At 45.4% G+C, this 23,802-nt stretch overlaps 1 protein-coding gene across 6 annotated transcripts in view; it reads right to left on the bottom strand.

Moving 5' to 3' along the window:
- Positions 1 to 23,802, bottom strand: part of HECTD4 (HECT domain E3 ubiquitin protein ligase 4) — a 541,903-nt gene that overhangs the window by 63,221 nt on the left and 454,880 nt on the right. For 5 of the 6 annotated variants that reach the window (XM_029571656.1, XM_029571654.1, XM_029571657.1 and 2 more), the window contains 4 exons: positions 14,629 to 14,852; positions 14,375 to 14,526; positions 13,808 to 13,911; positions 5,226 to 5,349 (listed from right to left, as the gene is read on the bottom strand). In XM_029571656.1, coding sequence (XP_029427516.1) covers positions 5,226 to 5,349; positions 13,808 to 13,911; positions 14,375 to 14,526; positions 14,629 to 14,852 — 604 coding nt within the window. The remainder of the gene's footprint in view (positions 1 to 5,225; positions 5,350 to 13,807; positions 13,912 to 14,374; positions 14,527 to 14,628; positions 14,853 to 23,802) is intronic. The other variant, XM_029571655.1, reaches the window with a different exon arrangement.

A 23,802-nucleotide genomic window follows, 5' to 3' on the forward strand; every position in this document is an offset into this window, starting at 1 on the left:
AGGTGATGGCAGCATTTCAGAGCCTTTTTCCTCCAGGACCTCCTCTGACATGGGATGCCCCAACAATGATGTCATTATCTGGTGCCGAAGACCCTGCAGTCAAAGAGCTCCGAAGAGCCAGCGGCAATCGACCATCAAAGGGGCTGAGTGACACCTCTTTCCCAGTGAAGATGGTGCTCTCTCTTTGGTATGCTGCCCAGGTAAGACTGAGGTTTTGGAGAGGAAAACTTTCACCCTTCACTTCCTTTTTGGAGGCATCGAGTAAAGGTAACAAAATTAGTGGAAACCTAGGAGAGCAGCAGGAGCTCACGGAGTTCTCATGCCACCATCTTCTTTCTTTAAACATTTTTATGACTAATTATAGACTCCTAAAAATAGCAAAAGGGAATCATACACATATTCACCACAACTTTTATTACAAATTTTACAAAGTTCAAATATAGATTTTATAAAGATGTGTTAATACTATTTGTATATACAATTAAACCCTGAGAAGTGCCGCACAATCGCATAAAAAACTCTCATACATCAGTCATATATCCTACCACATATATCCACATTCATAACCAATTAACCCCATTGTTGGGGTTAAAGCCTAGAATTTACCTACAATAACCTTAGAGAAAATTGTACATTTGTTGCACGAGGATTAAAAAATGTTTCTGTTGAACAATTTCGGAGTGTAAAATCTGTGTTATCTCATTGATAACTATTGATTTACTGTGATCTTAATAGGTGGGAATATGGAAGTAGATGTATGTGGTGGGATTATATGACTGATATATGAGAGTTTTTTATGCGATTGTGTGTTTTTATTTTGTTGCTATCTAATATAAATAGATGGTTGCAAATTGGTTTTGGGTACTATCAGGGTTTAATTGTATATACAAATATGTAACATCTTTATAAAATCTATATTTGAGGGAGATCCAAGATGGCCGCTACTGAGCAGGACACATGAGCCAGGTGTCCTTACTTTTTTCTTCTGAGCCCACTTTCTGCTGTGATGCTGCATTTGGCCCAAAAGCGTCGGGCCAAGGAATGGACCTTCCCCACGGTCCCCTCGGATCCCCTCCTTTTGGGCCCTATGGACACCCACATTCAGAGGGGACAACGATCGGGAGGATTACCCTTGAAGGTGAAGACAGGCTTTGCCTTACCGTCTTCCGTCCCGTATTTGTCAACTTCTCTTTCCCCGATCCCCAGTGTTCCTCTGACGAATCTGGCTGCCTCCAGGAACCTGGGAGATGTCGGGAGGGACCTCTGCCGAAGCTGCTGAAGTCATGCGACCCGTTATGGTGTCAGGACTTCCAAAGAGAGTTGGAGAGGAGACCGATGCAGACCTCTTAAGGGGCCTTGTTGGCTCGCCTATTGAAGGAGGTGTATTAACTCCAGAGGAGCTAATCTCCACTCCTGTTTTGACTCCCCTGCAGAAAATTAGTGTCCCAATTTTGGTAAGACCTTCAGAGATTACTCTCGACTTTATTTGGGAGGCTATAGTAAACCTTTACAGCTGAATCCTATTGTGGATAGAGTTAATAATGTGGAAATAACTATAAGCTAATAGAAAGTTCTATTGCTTCATCTCAAAAGGAATTTATAGAACTTAAACAAAACACTCAAGCTTTAAAAGTTACTCAGGACTCTTCAATAAAGGAAAGTCAACAGCTGCAGTATAATGTTGAGAATTTGGACAATATTATTCGTGGGCAGAATCTCTGCTTTATTAATTTTCCTAAACTTCCTCATGTTTCAGCAAAAGACATGTTTAGAAGATACTTAATGGAACATCTTAAAGTGCCTGAAGCAGCAGTTCCTCCTCTATCTAAGTTATATTATCTACTCCCATTTAAAAAGAAGGAAAATCAAGTGGGTGCACAATCCGTGGACTGTTTAACTCCTAGTATAGATCTGACAACGTTATTAGAGACTTCAGATTCTGCCCTTACACAAGCAGCCACTTTAGTGGCCACATTTGCCTTTGAATCCGACAAAGACTGGGTTTTGAGACTTTATTTAAAAAATTGTTTCGAGCCTTTTCTTCAGTGTGCAGGTAAGGGTGTTTCCCGACATCTTGTGACATACCCAGAAGAAGAAACATCAGCTCCTTTTGATGAGACCAAGGGTTCTGCAGATTAGTGCAACATTTCTTTTAAAATTTCCATGCAAATGCTTGATTAGATATAAGGGACTGTCTTATGTCTTTTTTGTCCTTTCACAATTATCCTTTTTCCTCACAGATAAACCTGTGTTAGAGTCTAGGAATTCAGATTTAGCCCAGACCGGTACTCCTATAGAAGGATGAGTACCCTGTTTATTGTATATATTCCATGCTGAATTATATCTGCTCTCTAGCTTTATTTCTTGATATTTCCCTTCAGGGGTTTAATTTTCTTTTATACGCTACAACTGGATCCCCATAGTGGACTTATGGGTGTAGGAATGTACTTTGTATTTTCCTGATGCTTATTTACTGAGAGATTTGTATTTTTCTTTTCTTCCTTTCTACCCTTTGCTATTTCATGATTGTATTTCTTGATTCCAACAAAAATGCATAAATAAAAAATTAAAAAAAAAAAATCTATATTTGAACTTTATAAAATTTGTAATAAGGTTTTGTTGAATATTTGCATGATTCCCTTTTGCTATTTTTAGGATTGTATTTTGTTAGGTATTTGTTTCAGTACCTTCTTGATCTATATAGACTACCATTTTATTTGTCAGCTGTTTCTAAATGTTTATTCTTTTCATTCGTATGTGTTTTACTATTATGAATGATCTGTTATATTTCTTGAGTATATTGTTTGATGTTTTATGAAGAATGGTTATGTTTCTGGTTTTCCATTGTCGCACTTCAAACAGTCTGGCTTGTTGCAGTTTCGGTTCGGTTTTTGTCTGCATGTTTCTATATGTACTTTATGGTCTCTTTATTCTATATTTGGTGAGGGTCTGTCTGTGCTCTATATGTGTGATTGAGGTGAGGTATTCTGCTACTGTGTACTTTCTGTGTAGTGATCTATAGCAGCCTGACTTGTTCTGTTTTACTAATAGGATGTGTATTGGTGTTTTAGGGCCTGGATTAATACTTGCAGTGTTGCATTTTCCTGGGTAGGGTCTTCTTGTTTGAATGCTGGTATGGTATGTTATGTATACTGTAATGGTAGTTCAGTTTACTTATGGCTTTCTGAGGGTCAATACGTCTGATGATATATGGGTTCCAAGTGTTTTTTTTGCAGAGTTTGCTCATTGGCAGCACAGCAGTACATGTACATATAACATATATATGATAATTTGATCTCAGAAGGCTGTACTTTGAATATCCTTTTTCATGTAAATTCTATTATAAATGCATAATTATTGTGTGTGCTGAAGGTGGGGTGGGGGGCACAACATTGTAAGATTCATCTAGGGTGCCTAATAATCGACCCAAGAGAGTACAGCACACACAAGCCCTTACCATTCACCAATCTCCCACTTCCCCAGGGGGCAAGTGCTGGGGCGACATATTGAGGTGACCTTGGATGTTTCCTTAAGCTGGTGTGTAGTGCCCAATCAATTAGGACCGTTTTAGTATCTTTAGGCCACATTTTCTTGGACTCTGATTACATCTCTTGCTACTCGATCTTCTCACTCTCCATACATAGTACAGAATAGTCGCTTAATATTGACACTTCTATTGGTAATGCTTTTTCTCTCAAAGGGAAGCCATTCTTGCCTGCAGGCAGTAAGACCACCCCCTAGAGGTTTACTAGCATCAAATATTTTATTGGTAGGCCTGGGAATGAATAATTCTAATCTATGATTTATGAAAAGAGTTACATAAGAAAGAATGAGTAACTGTAAGCATAAAGTAAGAAATTGTCAGTAGGGTAGAGGTGGATTTAGGGGCAGAGCTTGGTTGCCCTCCCACCAACCAAATAGGCGTTCCACTGCCCCTAGCAGTGGTGCCTGTGCAGGAAGGCTATCTGATGATGTCACCCTCTTATGTAGCCAATTACAGGCCTGCTTGTCCATGGAGAAATATCCATCTCACAAGAATGGACCTGAGTAGCAAATGTAAACTTGATGACAACTGAAGTAAAAACCATGTAACAACTAGGAACAAAGCCTCCTCCTACAGATCCACCACAGGAGGCATGATCTGGGTGTACTACTTGACGACAAACTCAGCCTCAATAAATTCATAAATAACACCACAAAAGAATGCTTCTTTAAACTACAAGTGCTAAAGAAACTAAAGCCCCTTTTACTCTATAGGGATTTCCGCACAGTACTCCAAGCCATCATTCTAACTAAATTAGACTACTGTAATTCACTCCTGCAGGGCCTTCCAGCATACACTACCAAGCCACTCCAGATGGTTCTGAATGCCACTGCAAGGATCCTTACCAATGCCAAAAAAAGGGACCATATCACCCCAATCCTACAGCACCTCCACTGGCTCCCCATCAAATATAGGATCCAGTTCAAGACCTGCATGATGGTTCACAAGGCACTACATAACATCTCCCCCCTCAACCTAACTTTCCAGCTTCAACTACACTCTTCTAACAAACCAACCAGAAGGGCATACCAGAACAGAATGATCACCCAACCTGCAAAATCTACCCTGAGGAAACGCGCTCTATCCACAGCGGGCCCGTCACTCTGGAACTCACTACCACCGGACCTCCGCCTAGAACCGTGCCATACAACGTTCAAGGTGAAACTCAAGACTTGGCTCTTCCTTCAAGCTTTCCCAGAGAGCTAAAGCAGGAAGAACAAACATCCAGCCTTGTCTTACCACAATAATGTAATGCTCACATTGAGTCAGTTTTTTGTTCCAAGTTGTTACCTAAGTTGATCTTAGTTGTTTCTTAATATAATATATTACACTGTATTATAGTTCTTCTGTTCATTATATTATATTTGATATGTTCCATGTAAACCGCCTACCCGGCGATAGCTATATCTGTTAAATGTGAACCGGAGTGATATGTATTGTATACAGGAACTTCCGGTATATAAAAACCAATAAATAAATAAATAAATAAATGATCAAAGATGCTATGGCTAAAAATATTTTGAAAGCTATATTTATAAAGAAGTATTTACATAGAACATATGAAGCCAATTAAAAAATATTTAACATGTAAAATTTGTATTTAATATTCACAATTTACAAGAATATAGCATGGTGTATTAATAAAATGCACATTAGTTCAATGCAAAACTTTTTACTGTACCTTTCAAAGTGCAGATCATACCCACAGGACAAAATGGCTCGCCAAACACTTCGGATATCCTGCTTTGCTCGATCCACTACAAACCTCTGAAACCCCTCCAGTGTCAAATATTTCTCCTCGGGAACTGAAAGAAATATTAAAATATTAAGCAAGGACATGGTTATACACCTCAACCTAACAATTATGCAATATTATTTTTACCTTAATGAGATTCAGACTACTAACAAATTCAATTCTGAGCTTTGTGCACACTCGTCTACAGATTAATGTTGTAAGGATTGCCTCCCAATTTTCAGACACTTCAGAAGAGCCTCATTACACTGGGCGGAACCATTCTAGCACAAAGCTACTCTACTAGAAATTGCTCCTGCAAGTCCTGGCAGAATCTCTTTCCTCCCACAAATAAGCTATATAAAAAGCTGCAATTAAACACAGGGACAGTAACTTTTAAACAGGCATGCGGGCACACATGTGTACGTTCGTTGGCCCATGCCATTTTATAACATAGGCGCCTACAGGAAAATTAGTTCTTACCTGTTAATTTTCGTTCCTGTAGTACCATGGATCAGTCCAGACCATGGGTTGAGTCTCCTTTCCAGCAGGTTGAGAAAGACCAAAACTGAAAGGGTATCCTATATGAGGACAGAGCCTACCCTGTAGCCCTTCAGTATAACCATTGTCAAAGCAGAGAAGATAAACACCATGGAACAAGCAAGTAACAGAAGAACTCGAGCAAATAACAGGAGAACTCTGAAAATATTGAACAAGAGAAAAACAGTGGATTAATGAATGAACACCGTGCATGGGCACTCTTGCATGAATGCCCACAATCATCACATGGATGCTTCAAGTGCCTCCAAGGAGGGACACATAGTACACGGATCTTCGAGCGGACAGGAAGATAGAAAGGGAAGGGCGCCTGAACTGATCCATGGTACTACAGGAATGAAAATTAACAGGTAAGAACTAATTTTCCTTTCCCTGTACGTACCCGGATCAGTCCAGACCATGGGATGTACCAAAGCTTCCCTAGACAGGGTGGGGACCTTGACAGGCCCGCTCGAAGTACCTGCGGCCCAAAAGAACCAAAAACTGGCACTTGAACATCAAGGCGGTAATGTCGAGCAAACGTATGCAGAGACTTCCAGGTAGCTGCCCTGCATATCTCCTGCAGGGAGACCAACTGACTTTTCGCCCAGGAAGCCGCCTGTGAACGCAAGGAATGGGACTTGGAGGCCCTCCGGGATCGGGCATCCCTGACAGATGTATAAGCCGATGATATCGCTTCCTTCAGCCAGCGAGATATCGTAGTTTTAGAGGCCTGGTTGCCCCGGTTGGGGCCACTCCATAAGACAAAGAGACGATCCGACACTCGAAAGTCATTAGTGACCTCCAGATAGTGCATGAGAATGTATTTCACATCCAGATGGCGTAGGTCATCCCCGCAGTGTCCGCAGAAGAGAATGCGGGGAGCTTGACCGACTGATTGACATGAAAAGAAGACATGACCCTCGGTAAGAATGATGACACCGTCTTGAGAGAGACCCTGGAATCCGAAAACCGTAAGAAAGGCTCGCGGCAAGACAACACTTGGATCTCAGACACCCGTCTGGCGGAGCAAATAGAAACCAGAAATATCGTCTTGAGCGTCAAATCCTTGAGGGTGGAACGGCAAAGGGGCTCAAAAGGAGCCTGACAGAGCGCCCGAAGGACCAAGTTCAAACTCCATGAGGGACAATTAGGACGCAACGGTGGCTTCAGATGTTTGACCCCTTTGAGGAAACGGACAATATCCGGGTGAGAGACAACCGCATGGCCGTCGAGGCTTCCCAAAAGAGAACAGAGGGCAGACACCTGAACACGGAGTGAGCCAAAAGAGGGACCCTTAGAGAGACCTCGCTGGAGGAACGAGAGGACGAGTGAGACTGGGGCCGAACGTGTCGTAACGCCCACTTCCACGCAGGCCAGCTCGAAAACCTTCCAGACCCGGAAATAGGCAAGGGAAGTAGAAGTTTTGCGGGTCCTCAAAATAGTGGAGATGACGTCCTCAGCGATCCCCTCCACCTTAGCCTTCGCCATTCAAAAACCAAGCCGCAAGATAGAAGCGATCCGCCTGGTCGAAAAATACAGGACCTTGACTGAGAAGGGTGTTGAAGATGGCCTAAGCGAAGAGGACCGTCCGACGCCAGGTTGACTAGATCCGCGAACAACGGTCTGCGGGGCCACTCGGGAGCTACAAGAATGACTGGGCCTCTGTAAAGCTTTATCCGTCTGAGCACTTTCCCTATGAGGGGCCACGGAGGGAACACGTACAGCAAAACATCGCTCAACCATGAAAGGGCCAGGGCATCCACCCCTTCCGAGCAGTGTTCTCGCCAGCAGCTGAAGAACTGGGGAGCCTTGACGTTGTTCAGAGTTGCCATCAAGTCCAGGTGCGAGGGACCCCACCTGTCAATGAGGGACATGGCGTCGTCAGACAGCTTCCACTCGCCTGGGTCCAGGCGCTGATGACTCAAAAAATCGGCTTGCACGTTCTCGTTGCCCGCTATATGGGAGGCTGCGAGGCAGTCCAGGTGCCGCTCCGCCCACGCGAGAAGGCGACTTGCTTCGAGGGCCACCGGTCGACTCCTGGTGCCCCTTGGCGATTGATGTACGCCATGGTGGTAGAATTGTCCAAGAGCACCCGGACCGCCCATCGCCGAAGTAGAGGGAGAAATTCCTTGAGTGCTAGACGAACCGCCCGGGTCTCCAGGCGGTTGATGTGCCAGCGAGACTGGGCTGGGGACCAGTGCCCCTGCGTGGTCTGAGACTGGCAAACCGCTCCCCGACCGGATAGGCTGGCATCCGTCATGACTATCATCCACTGCGAAGTCCGAAGGGACATTCCAAGGAGTAGGTGCTTGAGAGAAAGCCACCATTGTAATTTGCTGATGGTAGAGTCTGAAAGCGAGAACTGCATCTGAAACTGCTCAGATACCGGCTGCCAACGAGCCAGCAAGGCTCTCTGTGATGGTTGTATATGTGCAAACGCCCAGGGGACCAGGTCGATCGTGGAAGCCATGGTCCCCAGGACCTGCAGATAATCCCACGCCATGGGGAGAGGCATGGAGAGGAAGCCCTGGAGATGATCCATCAACCTGAAAGCTCTCGAGTCCGGTAGAAAGACCTTGCTGATGCGGGTATCGAAGCGAGCCCCCAGGAACTCCAAGACCTGAGACGGATGGAGATTGCTCTTGGAGAAGTTGACTATCCAACCTAGGGACGAGAGGAGAGCGAGTACGCAGTCCACCACCTGGCGGCATAGGGTCTCCGACTTGGCCTGGATTAGCCAATCGTCCAAGTACGGGTGGACCAGGACACCGTCCTTCCGGAGGGCTGCCGCCACCACCATCATCACCTTGGTAAATGTACGTGGTGCCGTGGCAAGACCGAAGGGCAGGGCCTTGAACTGGAAGCGCTGACCCAAGATGTGGAACCGAAGGAACCTCTGATGTTCGGGACGGATCGGTATATGCAGGTAGGCCTCCGTCAGATCGAGTGAGGCAAGAATTCTCCGGGATGTACCGCCACTATCACCACCCCAATGGTTTCCATCCAGAAATGGGGCACTTTGAGGGCCCGGTTGACCCTCTTGAGATCCAGGATGGGACGAAAGGAGTCGTCCTTCGGGACCACGAAGTAGATTGAGTATTGACCGGCGCCACGCTCCGCCACCGGAACCGGGGAGCTGGACCCCAGCCTCTGAAGTCTGAGAAGAGTCTGGGTCACCGCGACCCGCCTCCGGTGTCCGCATGGACACACCATATACAAGTCTGGGATGTCGCGAGCAAACTCTAAAGCGTAGCCTTTGTCTATTGTTTCAAGGACCCACTGGTCCGACGTGATCTTGGCCCATTCCTCCATGAACAGGGACAAACAACCACCTAAATTGGGAATGGAGGGATGGGAGGCGGGCTTGGGTGCAGGACGGTGGGTAGCGGTATCTCGAAAGGGCCGACGGCCTCGAAAGGACTGGGGCCAAGACTGGGCCCGAGAAGAATTTCCCCTAGGGAAGGTGCCCCTTGCTCTAGTGTTATAGCAGTGTTGGCCCAGGAAGCGGGTTCGAGTAGGGAAGAAGGATCTAGCCTGTTTCGGGTGGTCCTCAGGCAACTTATGGACCTTGTTCTCCCCCAAGGATTTAATAAGCTGGTCCAGATCTTCGCCAAAAAGCAACTTACCCTTAAAGGGGAGAGTTCCCAGCTGTGCCTTAGAAGACGAATAAGCTGCCCAGTGTTGGAGCCAGAGGAGCCGTCTGGCCGATACCGAAGCCATCGCCTTCGCCTGCACCCGGAACAAGTCGTATAGGGCATCTGCCCCATACGCTATGGCGCCTTCCAACCTGTCAGCCTGCTCTGCCTCTGCAGACAGGAGGTCTTGGGTGCTGAGTAATTGTTGGACCCACCTAAGGCTTGCCCGCTGCATGAGACTGCTGCAGATGGACGCCCAAACACCCAAGGCCAGGACTTCAAACATGCGCTTGAGATGGAACTCCAGCTTACGATCTTGGGCATCCCGCAAGGTTGTAGCCCCCACGACCGGTATGGTGGTATGCTTAGTGACCGCCGTCACAGAGGAGTCCACCTTAGGCATTCTCAATAATTCTAAACACTCAGGGAATGGCAGGCCCCCGAGGTGGCCCTCCTGACCTGGAGGCCCACCTCAGGGGCCTGCCATTCCCTGAGAAGCATTAATTTGTGCATGGGATGGAAGGGAAAGAGCACGGCAGGGCCCTGAGCCCCGCCAGGACCGGGTCCGAGGAAGCTGACATCGCTGCCGAAATCTCTTCCACTGAGGGACAGTCAATCCCCAATTCCTGGGAGATGAAGGGGAGAAGAGGCTCAAATTCCTCCCTGCGGAAGAGACGGAGAACCCGGGGTCATTGGTCCTGGTCCGGATCCTGGGCAGGGGGGGGGGGACTGCAGGAGCCGGGGGGGGGGGGGGGGGGGGGGGCCACCTGAACGACCCGGACCCAGGTCGCCCCCCCTGCCTGTCAGGAGCCGCAGGGGAGAGAGGGACAGAGAGCCAAGGAACCTTGGCCGGAGGGGGGGGGGGGAAGCTTCCTGCAAACTTGCTAAATAGGATTTGTGCAGCAAAATCAGTGGAAAAACGGATCCTAACACCTCCGGGCGGGGGGGGGGGGAGAGTCAGGGTCCGGGAGAGGACAGTGTGCGGGGCTCAAATTGGGAGGGGGGCACTGAAAAAAATCGGGTCAGGGGCTTCAGGGAGCTCCGATAAAGAAACCAGAGAAAAACCCAAAATGTCTGCCGTTCCCGTGGTTTGACGGCCCGGGAACGGCGGGGGAAAAACGTTTTGGCGGCTTGGTCCAGGTCCCGGAGGGCATCGGGACCTCGGAGGAACCTTCTCCCCTGGTAGGCAGCGTGAACAGAGCTCCTCCCACGAAAGCCTGACCAAGGAATCCCTGCAGGCTAAACTCATCTGAGATCGTGGCATGGCTGCTGGGTGGGGGAGGGGCAGCACTAAAATAAGCTGAGCTACAGGTGCTGAAGGAGTGGAGGCACAGAATGAACTGTGCATGCTCTCAATTCTCTCTCTCAAGCTGCAAAAGTAAGTAGGGAAGGCAGGAGCCTTCTGTTAATCATGTCACAGGGACTCCTCTTGGGTAAAATTCCCCTTTTATTTAGATTTTATTTTTTTTTTTACAATGGTCCCTGTCAGCAGTTACAAAACCATGGATCCCAATGAAGGGAGAGCAGTACAGAAGAGAGGGGGAGAGAGAGCTGAACAGGGGGAGTGATTGGCACCACCAATTTTCACCCCTGTAGCCGAGGACCACCGGGAAAAGGGAGCCTAGGCTATATAAAACAAGCGGCCAAGCCCCCCTAGGCCCCCGCAAGAGTGAGAAGACAGGGACTTTCTCCTGTGAAGGATCCACAGAGTTCACACTTTTTTTTTTTTTTTTTAAACAATAACTCAGAAATACTTGCTTGATCCAAACACGATAGACACACAGAAGGAAAAAACACCCAGAAGGGACGAGCAGAAGTTAACAGGGAACCACAGGGTGAGCTGTTCCACCTGCTGGAGACAGACAAATACTGAAGGGCTACAGGGTAGGCTCTGTCCTCATATAGGATACCCTTTCAGTTTTGGTCTGTCTCCACCTGCTGGGAAAGGAGGCTCAACCCATGGTCTGGACTGATCCGGGTTCGTACAGGGAAATGCGCTCGCTATAAAATAGCCTGACTGCATGCACATGTGCGTGCAATTTTAAATGTATGCGTGCCAATGCATGCAAATCCAGCTTCTACTGCATAAGTGGGGGGATTTTAAAAGACTCACGTGCTAATGCATTACCAGCTTTACCAGTTCGTTCCCCTAGTAAAGAATAGGACTTCCAGACCCTCCTTAGTTTTATAGCCTCTATTCTCCCCTGTTAACCCCGACCCTTAAAACCCCACCGATATATTTGTCTTTATTTTATATCTTGCATGTCCATCCATATCAGAAGTAAAGTTACGTGGCAGGGGACCCAGAGGCGCACCTGTGCGCATTACGTGCAGATTTCAATGTGAAATTCAGGAATTACCATGCCCCGACTCTTTTTTGGAACTTTCCATTTGTGCGCATAGCAGCAAGCATGCGCGTACTCCAGTGGCTTTTAAAATCTGCTCAACGCCCCAACTTGTGTGTTTATCTCTTGGTTTTGGAATGTACTGGGGCTTTTAAAATTCACCTTAAAAAGAGCAGCATGCCAAAATCTCACTCTTTAAAAATTTATCTGAGCATGCGGGAGGGGGTCCATGAGCATCCTGAATGGGGTATTTTCTTTTGGATGCATGTTCATATGCAGGTGTGTGCATCTGTGATTGTTTTGGCATGTAGGCTCCATTAGTTCGCCAAGGAACTTCTGGGTATGGATTTAGGTATTTACATTTAAAAGGGTGGCATGTAAAATAATCCAGCTGTTGTGCCTTGGGGAACCAATGCCTAATTTGATCTCTTTAATGATACAGTACAGCTGAGTGTTTCTCTTCAATAGAACTTATTCATTCCTGTCACCAACAGCAGAAGAGTAGAGGAGAATATATTTAAGGTTTCTGATTTTAGGATTTAACTAATAAACCCAGATAAAATACCCCAATGCAAAAAAAAAAAAGGTGTTTATTAGATAAACATGGGGAAAACACGTCCTCAAGTATTTCTCACCCCTCCTTCACCTACCCTGGATCCTTTGCTTGGTTTTTGTGCCTTTTCCAGGTTGACTCCTTAACTGCACTGCAAAAAATACTGAGTTTGGTACCCACAAAGAACCCCTAATTAGCTGGAAAAGACATACCTAAACTTACAATTTATAAACACCTAAGATCAGAAGCCCTAAATATATTATAATCACAGTATTTCTGAGCAGTCATCCATTTTCAAGATTTCAACATTTTCTTCCCTGGTTGCTATACCAAAATAATGGTGCATTTTCCATGTACACTTTTCCTGTGCCTTGTATCAGTGGTTCTCAACCCAGGCCTGGAGGCACACCTTACCAGTCTAGTTTTCAGGTTAGCCACAATGAGTATGTATGAAACAGATTTACTTACACTGGGAGTCTAAATTATGCAACTATATCTTATTCATATTCATATTGGGACCGATTTTAAATCTTACGCGCACGGGGTACATTTGTGCGTGCTACTCGGCACACACAAATGTACACCCAATTTTATAACATGCGCGCGCTGCCGCGTGCATGTTATAAAATCCAGGGTCAGTGCGCGCAAGGGGGTGCAAACTTATGCACCTTGCACGCATCGAGCCTGAGGGGAGCCCCGATAGCTTTCCCCGTTCCCTCAAAGGCCGCTCCGAAATTGGAGCGACCTTGGAGGGAACTTTTTTTTCGGCGCCCCCCCCCCCACCTTCCCCTCCCTTCCCCCATCTAACCCACCCCCCAGCCCTAACTAAATCCCCCCCCCCCCGCTACCTTTGTTTCAAAAGTTATGCCTGCCCAAGGTCTCGGGAAAGCCCCCCGGCCCGCCCCCTTCCCGCTCCTTTTTCGAAGCCCCGGGACATACATGCGTCCCGGGGCTTGCGTGCGCCGCTGAGCCTATGCAAAATAGGCTCGGCACGCGCAGGGGTAGGTTTTCGGGAGTTATGCGCGTATCTTACACGCGCAACCCTTTGAAAATCTACCCCCTTGTGAAAACCAGATCTATTAGGTGTGCCTCCAGGTCAGGCTGAGAACCACAGTTTTTGATCTAAAATTACTTTCTCCAGCATGGTGTGACATCAGCTGCAATGCATCATGGGAGTAAGAGGGTCTTGCATACTAAGATACCACTCTCCTATTCCATTGCTACTGAAATTATGCTTATTCATTTTTAGCCAAACAAGCTAAAAGAAAATTATCAAAACGCCCAAGGCACACAGAACAGATAGCAAGGACTTTTGCAATTTGCATGACTTTTCCCTTTCAAAATAGAAACTGATTTCTTCCTTTATAATGGTTATTCTTGCTGAGAATCTATATTTCTAACAAGTGAAGACAGAGAAGAAATTGGAAAAGGCATGGCTGAAAAACAAAGACACTGTACTCTCTTGTTTCTTTGTGGGGGATTTCTCTGAATCCTTTTCCTCCGGTTTACTTTTTTCTGGAGACTTTGGCTTCACTGTGGGCTTCTTCTCACTTAGAGCAGTCCTGTTAACAACAAGGGCAATTGTTATGGAAACTCTTGCACAGACAGCAATGCAGCAATTCAAAGATTGCTCCATGCCAGCCAATAAGTGTAGTAAGGTTTATTTTATTGCAGATTCTTATAAACCAGTTCATTTGACCAAACACCACACATTAAAGTAACAAATTTGGGCATAGTTCCCTAGAAGAATTTTACAGCGAGAGCTCTGCTGCACAGTCATGTGATCTGAATTACCCAATCATGGTACTCCAGTTTTGAGCACCATTTTAGAGAAGTTTAAGAATAGCTCAGAACCGACCAACAGGCATTTTTCACCTGACTGGACAACAAACCTTCGTTTAATTTGCCATTCATGTTCTTCCATTGTTTCCAGTTAGTTAGATACACCAGAGCAGCTTTCTGCTGAGATGACTACAATTTTTAGCCAAGAGAATGAGTTGCTGAGGCAGCATTTATGACACTGACCTGACGCTGTTCAGCACAGACTTCTCCTTAGCTGGGGGTTTACCAGCTGGACGCTTGGTGCTTACAACCTTCACAGGGTGCTGCTCTTTTCCTGCTTTGCTATACTTGCTCTTGTCAAATTTTGGTTTGGGTACACCATATTTTCGCAAAATCTTTCAACAAGAATACAAGAGATTTAGTATTTTTTTTTATTAAAAGATTTAAAAATTCCATCATTAACTGTTTAAACCCCCCCCCCCCCCCCCCACAATTACCTGAGTAAGCTGATCTTCCAGAACCTTCTTCGGAGGGCGAACATTGGTAAAGAAAACATGAAGGAGGTTTCCGGGAGTCTGAGAGTTTATTTGTTCTTTGCTGAGATAAATATCAGACACTTTAATGGGCTTTGCTGGTGTTAGGCTTGGCACTTGCTCAGCATGGGCACAGCTTTTAAATATTTCTGTGAGAACATCTTGAGCCCCTGAAACTAATTTCTCACCTAATACACACACAAAAAAGAAACTACTATGAGGTACAAAATGAGTACAAGGAGTCATTCTGAGTACAAATTTTTCACTATATGTTGAAATCATACAATTCCGTATCATAATCAGAATGAAACAGTTGTACAAGGTATCTGGACAGTAAACATTTTATATATTAAACAAGAAAGAAACATGGCCATCAAAGTGTTTATATTCATCAGTGCTCAGTAAATACTAGCTTTATTAAGTCCTATGAACACCTCAGTATATACAAAAATTCCCTCAGACTTTTAGATTTAAAACTTACATCTCTGATTATATTCAATATGGGGTAGATTTTCAAACGTGCATACATGCATGTGTGCGCACACGTTTGCGCCGATTTTATAACGCATGTTATAAAATTTGTGGGCCACGCACATATGTGGGGGCGGCGTGCACAAGGGGCGGGGGGGACTTTCGTGATTTCTGCGCAGCGATGAATTAATAACATGCCATACTGGGTCAGACCAAGGGTCCCATCAAGCCCAGCATCCTGTTTCCAACAGTGGCCAATCCAGGCCATAAGAACCTGGCAAGAACCCAAAAACTAAGTCTATTCCATGTTACCGTTGCTAGTAATAGCAGTGGCTATTTTCTAAATCAACTCAATTAATAGCAGGTAATGGACTTCTCCTGTAAGAACTTATCCAATCCTTTTTTAAACACAGCTATACTAACTGCACTAACCACATCCTCTGGCAACAAATTCCAGAGTTTAATTGTGCGTTGAGTAAAAAAGAACTTTCTCAGATTAGTTTTAAATGTGCCCCATGCTAACTTCATGGAGTGCCCCCTAGTCTTTCTATTATCCAAAAGAGTAAATAACCGATTCACATTTACCCATTCTAGACCTCTCGTGATTTTAAACACCTCTATAAAACTGAATCCCTCTTCCTTGCACCATCGTCTCATCCACGCATTGAGACTCCGGAGCTCTGCCTGCCTCTGGGGACCTGCGTGTAGAACAGGGAGCATTTCAGAGAATGCTACCCTGGAGGTTCTGGATTTAAGCTTTCTACCCAAGAGCTTAAATATGGCTTCCAGAACCTCCCTCCCACATTTTCCTATGTCGTTGGTGCCCACATGTACCACGACAGTTGGCACCTCCCCACCACTGTCTAAAATCCTATCTAGGTGACGAGTGAGGTCCGCTACCTTCGCACCAGGTAGGCATGTTACCAGGTGATCCTCACGCCCACCAGCCACCTGGCTGTCTACATTCCTAATAATCGAATCACCAGCTATGACGGCCAACCCAACCCTTCCCTCCGGGCAGTAGCCTTGGGGAGACATCCTCACTACAAAAGGACAATGCACCACCTGGAGAGCAGGTCCTTGCTATAGGATCCTTTCCTGCTGCACCAGGTTGATGCTCTCCGATCATGAGACCTTCTTCCTCCAAGGCAGCATCAGGGCTGCCAGTCTGAAGTTGGGACTTGGCTACTATGACCCTGAAGGTCTCATCTATATACCTCTCTGTCTGCCTCAGCTCCTCCAAGTCTGCCACTCTACCCTCCAGAGATCAGACTCCTTCTCGAGAGCCAGGAGCTCTTTGCATCGCATGCACATGTACAATTTCTCACCGGCGGGCAAAAAATCATACAAGTGACATTCGATGCAATAGACTGGGAAGCCTCCCTCTTGCTGCTGGACTGCTGCCTTCATCTTAAATTTGTTCAGTTCCTACTTAAGTTTTAGGTTGCTATGGGAGTAGGAATGTGTCTAATTAACATCCTTTCAATGTATTAGTGAATTCACTATATGTCTGGTAGTGGCCTACAGGGGAATGATCCAACTCTCAATAAGGTGTTTTTTTTTGTGACAGTGGCACCTGCTTATTAATTAAAGGATGAGCTAGGGGTAGGTGGGTGAAGGGTGGGAGGGTTGGGAAATACAAACAGTCTAACTTCAGTTAGTCAGCCAGAATGATTCACTGCTCTCTTGATTAACAAATGTTGGTACCTAATCAAATCAAATCACACTACCTTAACACCTTTCCAAGGTGAGTAACTGAACTGAACTTTTCAACCTTTTTACTTAGGTATACACTGCTCCTAGCTTATTTCCAGCTTCCGGTTACTTTTTTTGTTGTTGTTTTTGTTTTTAATATACAAAACCACTAACTACTGCTTATTAGCTGCCTTACTGACTATTTAAAAATACACACACACAAACACACTAAATAATATTCCCAAATAGTTAACTTTGCCCCAATACTTTTAAAAAAAGAAAATTTCCCAGCAAAAACTTACTGATTCCTCTCTCTCAGACTTCCCCAGTTCCTTTCCCCCCTACTTAAACTCCTCCCTCTCCTCCCCACCCCCTAAACCCTCCCTTTTTTTTTTGGTTTTACAACTTACTTCAGCTCAGTTGAGGTAAGTTGCGCGTGCCAACCGGCTGCTGGCGCGCGAGTCTTCGGGACAGCGATCACGGGTGCTGCCCGGTCCGTCGCGCCAACACCCCTCCCCCCCCAGCTTGCCCCTTCAAAGAGGCTTGGCACTTATGCTTGTACCCGGGCCCCTGTGAAAATTTGCCCGGTGCATTCAAGGCCCAGTCACGCATGTAAATCCTGGGTATTACGCATGCAGTTTAAAATCTACCTTAATATCGCAACAGATGTAATATGCTCTCACCCAACCTATTAACTAGGGTGAGTCAAAATAATGTGATCAAGGCACAATAGATTCAGTCCTCATAACTGTGTGAAAACATTTGTATTTTTATATATATATATATATATATATATATATTAGGGATGTGAATCGTGTCCTCGATCGTCTTAACGATCGATTTCGGCTGGGAGGGGGAGGGAATCGTATTGTTGCCGTTTGGGGGGGTAAAATATCGTGAAAAATCGTGAAAAATCGTGAAAAATCTAAAAATTGCAAAACCGGCACATTAAAACCCCCTAAAACCCACCCCCGACCCTTTAAATTAAATCCCCCACCCTCCCGAACCCCCCCCAAATGACTTAAATAACCTGCGGGTCCAGCGGCGGTCCGGAACGGCAGCGGTCCGGAACGGGCTCCTGCTCCTGAATCTTGTTGTCTTCAGCCGGCGCCATTTTCCAAAATGGCGCCGAAAAATGGCGGCGGCCATAGACGAACACGATTGGACGGCAGGAGGTCCTTCCGGACCCCCGCTGGACTTTTGGCAAGTCTCGTGGGGGTCAGGAGGCCCCCCACAAGCTGGCCAAAAGTTCCTGGAGGTCCAGCGGGGGTCAGGGAGCGATTTCCCGCCACGAATCGTTTTCGTACGGAAAATGGCGCCGGCAGGAGATCGACTGCAGGAGGTCGTTCAGCGAGGGTTCCGGCGCCTCGCTGAACAACCTCCTGCAGTCGATCTCCTGCCGGCGCCATTTTCCGTACGAAAACGATTCGCGGCGGGAAATCGCTCCCTGACCCCCGCTGGACCTCCAGGAACTTTTGGCCAGCTTGTGGGGGGCCTCCTGACCCCCACGAGACTTGCCAAAAGTCCAGCGGGGGTCCGGAAGGACCTCCTGCCGTCCAATCGTGTTCGTCTATGGCCGCCGCCATTTTTCGGCGCCATTTTGGAAAATGGCGCCGGCTGAAGACAACAAGATTCAGGAGCAGGAGCCCGTTCCGGACCGCTGCCGTTCCGGACCGCTGCTGGACCCGCAGGTTATTTAAGTCATTGGGGGGGGGTTCGGGAGGGTGGGGGATTTAATTTAAAGGGTCGGGGGTGGGTTTTAGGGGGTTTTAGTGTGCCGGCTCACGATTCTAACGATTTATAACGATAAATCGTTAGAATCTCTATTGTATTGTGTTCCATAACGGTTTAAGACGATATTAAAATTATCGGACGATAATTTTAATCGTCCTAAAACGATTCACATCCCTAATATATATACACATTGCTTTCATTATTTATTTTATTTAAAACATTTTCTATACCACTATCTACGATAATGCACGAAGCAGTTTACACATATTAAATAAAACATAGAACACGTCACTAAAATTACGTTAACATTTCAAATGAACCATATAATAAAGCATTGTAGTAACAGATTTAGAATGTTCTACTAACCAAACACAATCGGAAAAGGCATTATATCAGCCTTAATAAGTCTTAAGATCCTTTTTAAAGGCTTTAACATTGGTAATCATGAGCAAAGACGCCGGAAGGGCATTCCATAGTTTGGGCCAGCTACTGAGAAGACCTAGTCAATCTTGGGGTTGGAATAGCTAGTAGATTTTGTTTGCAGATCGTAATTGACATGGAGGTTGTATATACACAAAGTGTTCAACCGTCATTTGGGTGTTTGTTAAAATCCGTGCAGCAGCGTTTTGAATAAGTTGTACTGGTCGTAAAGCATTTGCAGGCATGCCCAAATACAGTGAATTACAATAATCAAGTTTGGTTAAAATCAGTGTTTGAAGAATTGCACGAAAGTCATGTGGATCTAACAGTGGTTTCAAGCGTTTTAACAAATGTAACTTGACAAAAGAAGATTTAACAACAGAAGAGATACGCTGCTACATAGAGAGTGAGGAATAAAGGGTTACTCCGAGATTTCTAGCTCTGAATACAAATGGAATGCTACAGTCATCGATAATTAAAGTTGTTGGTCAATACATCAGTTTGTTCAACAAAGTCTCTTTGTGAAAACATCTTAATTATCGATCACTATTTTTTTTTAAAGAATATCATCTGTGTCCCCCTACTGAGGGCCATCCTTGTAATAGAATAATTAGCCTGAGTCTGACTACTCTGGCTAAGTATGAATTTAGAAGTTATGCCTTTAGTGAACTCAGAGTTCTCACACAGATACACACCATATGACTATAACTACAGACAGAGAGGAGCACCCGGGAGGCGGTGTGGCACTTTATGTCCGGGATGGCATAGAGTCCAACAGGATAAACATCCTGTATGAGACTAAATGCACAACTGAAATCCCTTGTGTCGGGGAAGACTATAGTGATAGGAGTATACTACCGTCCACCTGGTCAAGATGGTGATACTGACAGTGAAATGCGAAGAGAAATTAGGGAAGCTAATCAAATTGGTAGTGTGGTAATAATGGGAGACTTCAATTACCCCAATATTGACTGTGTAAATGTATCATCGGTACATGCTATAGATATAAAGTTCCTGGATGGAATAAATGACATTTTTATGGAGCAATTGGTTCAGGAACCGACAAGACAGGGAGCAATTTTAGATCTAATTCTCAGTGGAGCACAGGATTTGGTGAGAGAGGTAACGGTGGTGGGGCCACTTGGCAATAGTGATCATAATATGATCAAATTTGAATTAATGACTGGAAGGGGGACAGTAAGCAAATCCACGACTCTCGTGCTAAACTTTCAAAATGGAAACTTTGATAAAATGAGAAAAATTGTTAGAAAAAACTGAAAGGAGCAGCTTCAAAAGTAAAAAGTGTGCAAGAGGCATGGTCATTGTTAAAAAATACCATCCTAGAAGCACAGTCCAGATGTATTCCACACATTAGGAAAGGTGGAAAGATGGCAAAACGATTACCGGCATGGTTAAAAAGGGAGGTGAAAGAAGCTATTTTAGCCAAAAGATCTTCATTCAAAAATTGGAAGAAGGATCCAACAGAAGAAAATAGGATAAAGCATAAACATTGGCAAGTTAAATGTAAGACATTGATAAGACAGGCTAAGAAAGAATTTGAAAAGAAGTTGGCCGTAGAGGCAAACACTCACAGTAAAAACTTTAAAAAATATATCCGAAGCAGAAAGCCTGTGAGGGAGTCAGTTGGACCGTTGGATGATCGAGGGGTTAAAGGGGCACTTAGAGAAGATAAGGCCATCGCGGAAAGATTAAATGATTTCTTTGCTTCGGTGTTTACTGAAGAGGATGTTGGGGAGGTACCCGTACTGGAGAAGGTTTTCATGGGTAATATTTCAGATGGACTGAACCAAAACACGGTGAACCTAGAAGATGTGGTAGACCTGATTGACAAACTGAAGAGTAGTAAATCACCTGGACCGGATGGTATACACCCTAGAGTTCTAAAGGAACTAAAAAAATGAAATTTCAGACCTATTAGTAAAAATTTGTAGCCTATCATTAAAATCATCCATTGTACCTGAAGACTGGAGGATAGCTAATGTAACCCCAATATTTAAAAAGGGCTCCAGGGGCGATCCAGGAAACTACAGACCGGTTAGCCTGACTTCAGTGCCAGGAAAAATAGTGGAAAGTGTTCTAAACATCAAAATCACAGAACATATAGAAAGACATGGTTTAATGGAACAGTCAGCATGGCTTTACCCAAGGCAAGTCTTGCCTCACAAATCTGCTTCACTTTTTTGAAGGAGTTAATAAACATGTGGATAAAGGTGAACCGGTAGATGTAGTGTACTTGGATTTTCAGAAGGCGTTTGACAAAGTTCCTCATGAGAGGCTTCTAGGAAAAGTAAAAAAAGTCATGGGATTGGTGGCGATGTCCTTTCGTGGATTACAAACTGGCTAAAAGACAGGAAACAGAGAGTAGGATTAAATGGACAATTTTCTCAGTGGAAGGGAGTGGGCAGTGGAGTGGCTCAGGGATCTGTATTCCCTTACTTTTCAATATATTTATAAATGATCTGGAAAGAAATACAACGAGTGAGGTAATCAAATTTGCAGATGATACAAAATTGTTCAGAGTAGTTAAATCACAAGCAGATTGTGATAAATTGCAGGAAGAACTTGTGAGACTGGAAAATTGGGCATCAAAATGGCAGATGAAATTTAATGTGGATAAGTGCAAGGTGATGCATATAGGGAAAAATAACCCATGACATAGTTACACAATGTTAGTTTCCATATTAGGTGCTACCACACAAGAAAGAGATCTAGGCATCATCGGTTCAGTGTGCTTCGGCAGTCAAAAAAGCAAATAGAATGTTGGGAATTATTAGAAAGGGAATGGTGAATAAAATGGAAAATGTCATAATGACTCTGTATCGCTCCATGATGAGACCGCACCTTGAATACTGTGTACAATTCTGGTCGCCGCATCTCAAAAAAGATATAATTGCGATGGAGAAGGTACAGAGAAGGGCTACCAAAATGATAAGGGGAATGGAACAGCTCCCCTATGAGGAAAGACTAAAGAGGTTAGGACTTTTCAGCTTGGAGAAGAGACGGCTGAGGGGGGATATGATAGAGATGTTTAAAATTATGAGAGGTCTAGAACGGGTAGATGTGAATCGGTTATTTACGCTTTCGGATAATAGAAAGACTAGGGGGCACTCCATGAAGTTAGCATGTGGCACATTTAAAACTAATCAGAGAAAGTTCTTTTTTACTCAACACACAATTAAACTCTGGAATTTGTTGCCAGAGGATGTGGTTAGTGCAGTTAGTATAGCTGTGTTTAAAAAAGGACTGGATACGTTCTTGGAGTCCATTACCTGCTATTAATTAAGTTGACTTAGAAATTAGCCACTGCTATTACTAGCAACGGTAACATGGAATAGACTTAGTTTTTGTGTACTTGCCAGGTTCTTATGGCCTGGATTGGCCACTGTTGGAAACAGGATGCTGGGCTTGATGGTCTGACCCAGTATGGCATGTTCTTATGTTCTCTCCCCTGCTGATTCAGTGGAACCGGTTCCACGGCTCTGGCCGACAGGAGGGTCGACAGCTCTGTCTCGAGTATTCCTGTGTGAGCGACCCAGCTCCAGAATGGATTGGGTGGGAAGTCCGGGGGTATTTTCGAAAAATTTAGACGGTAACCGTGGGCTATGATGGACAATACCCACTGGTCCGTGGTAATTGGGTGCCAATTTGTGGCAAAGGCGGCCTTCCATTGGAGAATGGCTGCTGCTCTCTGGAAAGGAGTCAAAATCCAGCCGCAGGGCCAGCTTGTGGAGCTTGCTGTGATCTAGGTGTTCTCGCTTGGCGTGCATGTCCCCTCTGAGGTGCCCAAGCTGGTCGTGCACGGGACGCAGGAGGGTAATAGCTGCATGGCCTGTAGAATTGTTTCCTGGAATCCCTACATGTGCTCCTGTAGGCTACAGAGGGAACATCTTGGGAGACAGTTGTCAACTGACACAGGGTCTCATGATGGTCTTTTAACTGGGCCACTGCGTCCTGGATCTTGTCCCCGAACAGGTTGTCTCCTATACAGGGTAGATCTGCAAGTCTGTCCTGCACTTCTGGGCGTAGGTCTGAGGCCTTGAGCCAGGCCCAGCGCCTAGCACTGATGCCCGCTGCCGAGACTTTGGATGCTGTTTTAAAAGAATCGTAGGTAGCTCTGACCTCATGTTTGCCTGCTTCCAATCCTATTTGTAGGATGGAGGACAAGGTCTCCTGTTGTTGCTGTGGTATGTATCTGCAAACTCCTGGACTTGTTTCCAGAAATTTCTATTGTATTGTGTCATGTATAGCTGATATTCTGCTATTTGCGCTATCAACATGGACCCTTGAAAAACTCTTCGTCCCAATGCATCCAATGCCTTCTGTTCCTTACCAGGAGGAGCAGAGGAAAGTGGATGTGATCGTTTAGCCTTTTTCTGAGCTGATTCCACAACTACAGAGTGGTGGGGCAGCTGACTTTTTTGAAAACCTGGGGCTTGTTGGACCAGGTACGTAGCATCTGTCTTTCTGCTGACTGGAGGAACAGTACCTGGATGGTCCCACAGGTGGTGCAAGAGGTCAAGAAGAACTTCATGCACTGGTCTTCCTCTGTAACTAGTGAAAATGGGATACTCTCAGACATCTCCTTGACAAAACTTGCAAAGGAGAGGTCTTCCGGAGGAGATAGTCATCTTTCTTCCGGGGGTGAAGGCTCTGAGAGCAAGTCCTCGGAAGCTTGCGAAGAATCATCTGAGGATGCATCTTCCCATGGATTATAGGGGCTTTCCCCTTCTCCCAGTGGGCTTCCTGAGGGAGGAAGTATGCCAAAGCCGAGAGGGTGGGAAGGCATCGATGGATGCG

Source organism: Rhinatrema bivittatum, chromosome 11, assembly GCF_901001135.1.
Source record: "Rhinatrema bivittatum chromosome 11, aRhiBiv1.1, whole genome shotgun sequence".
NCBI classification, from domain to species: domain Eukaryota; kingdom Metazoa; phylum Chordata; class Amphibia; order Gymnophiona; family Rhinatrematidae; genus Rhinatrema; species Rhinatrema bivittatum.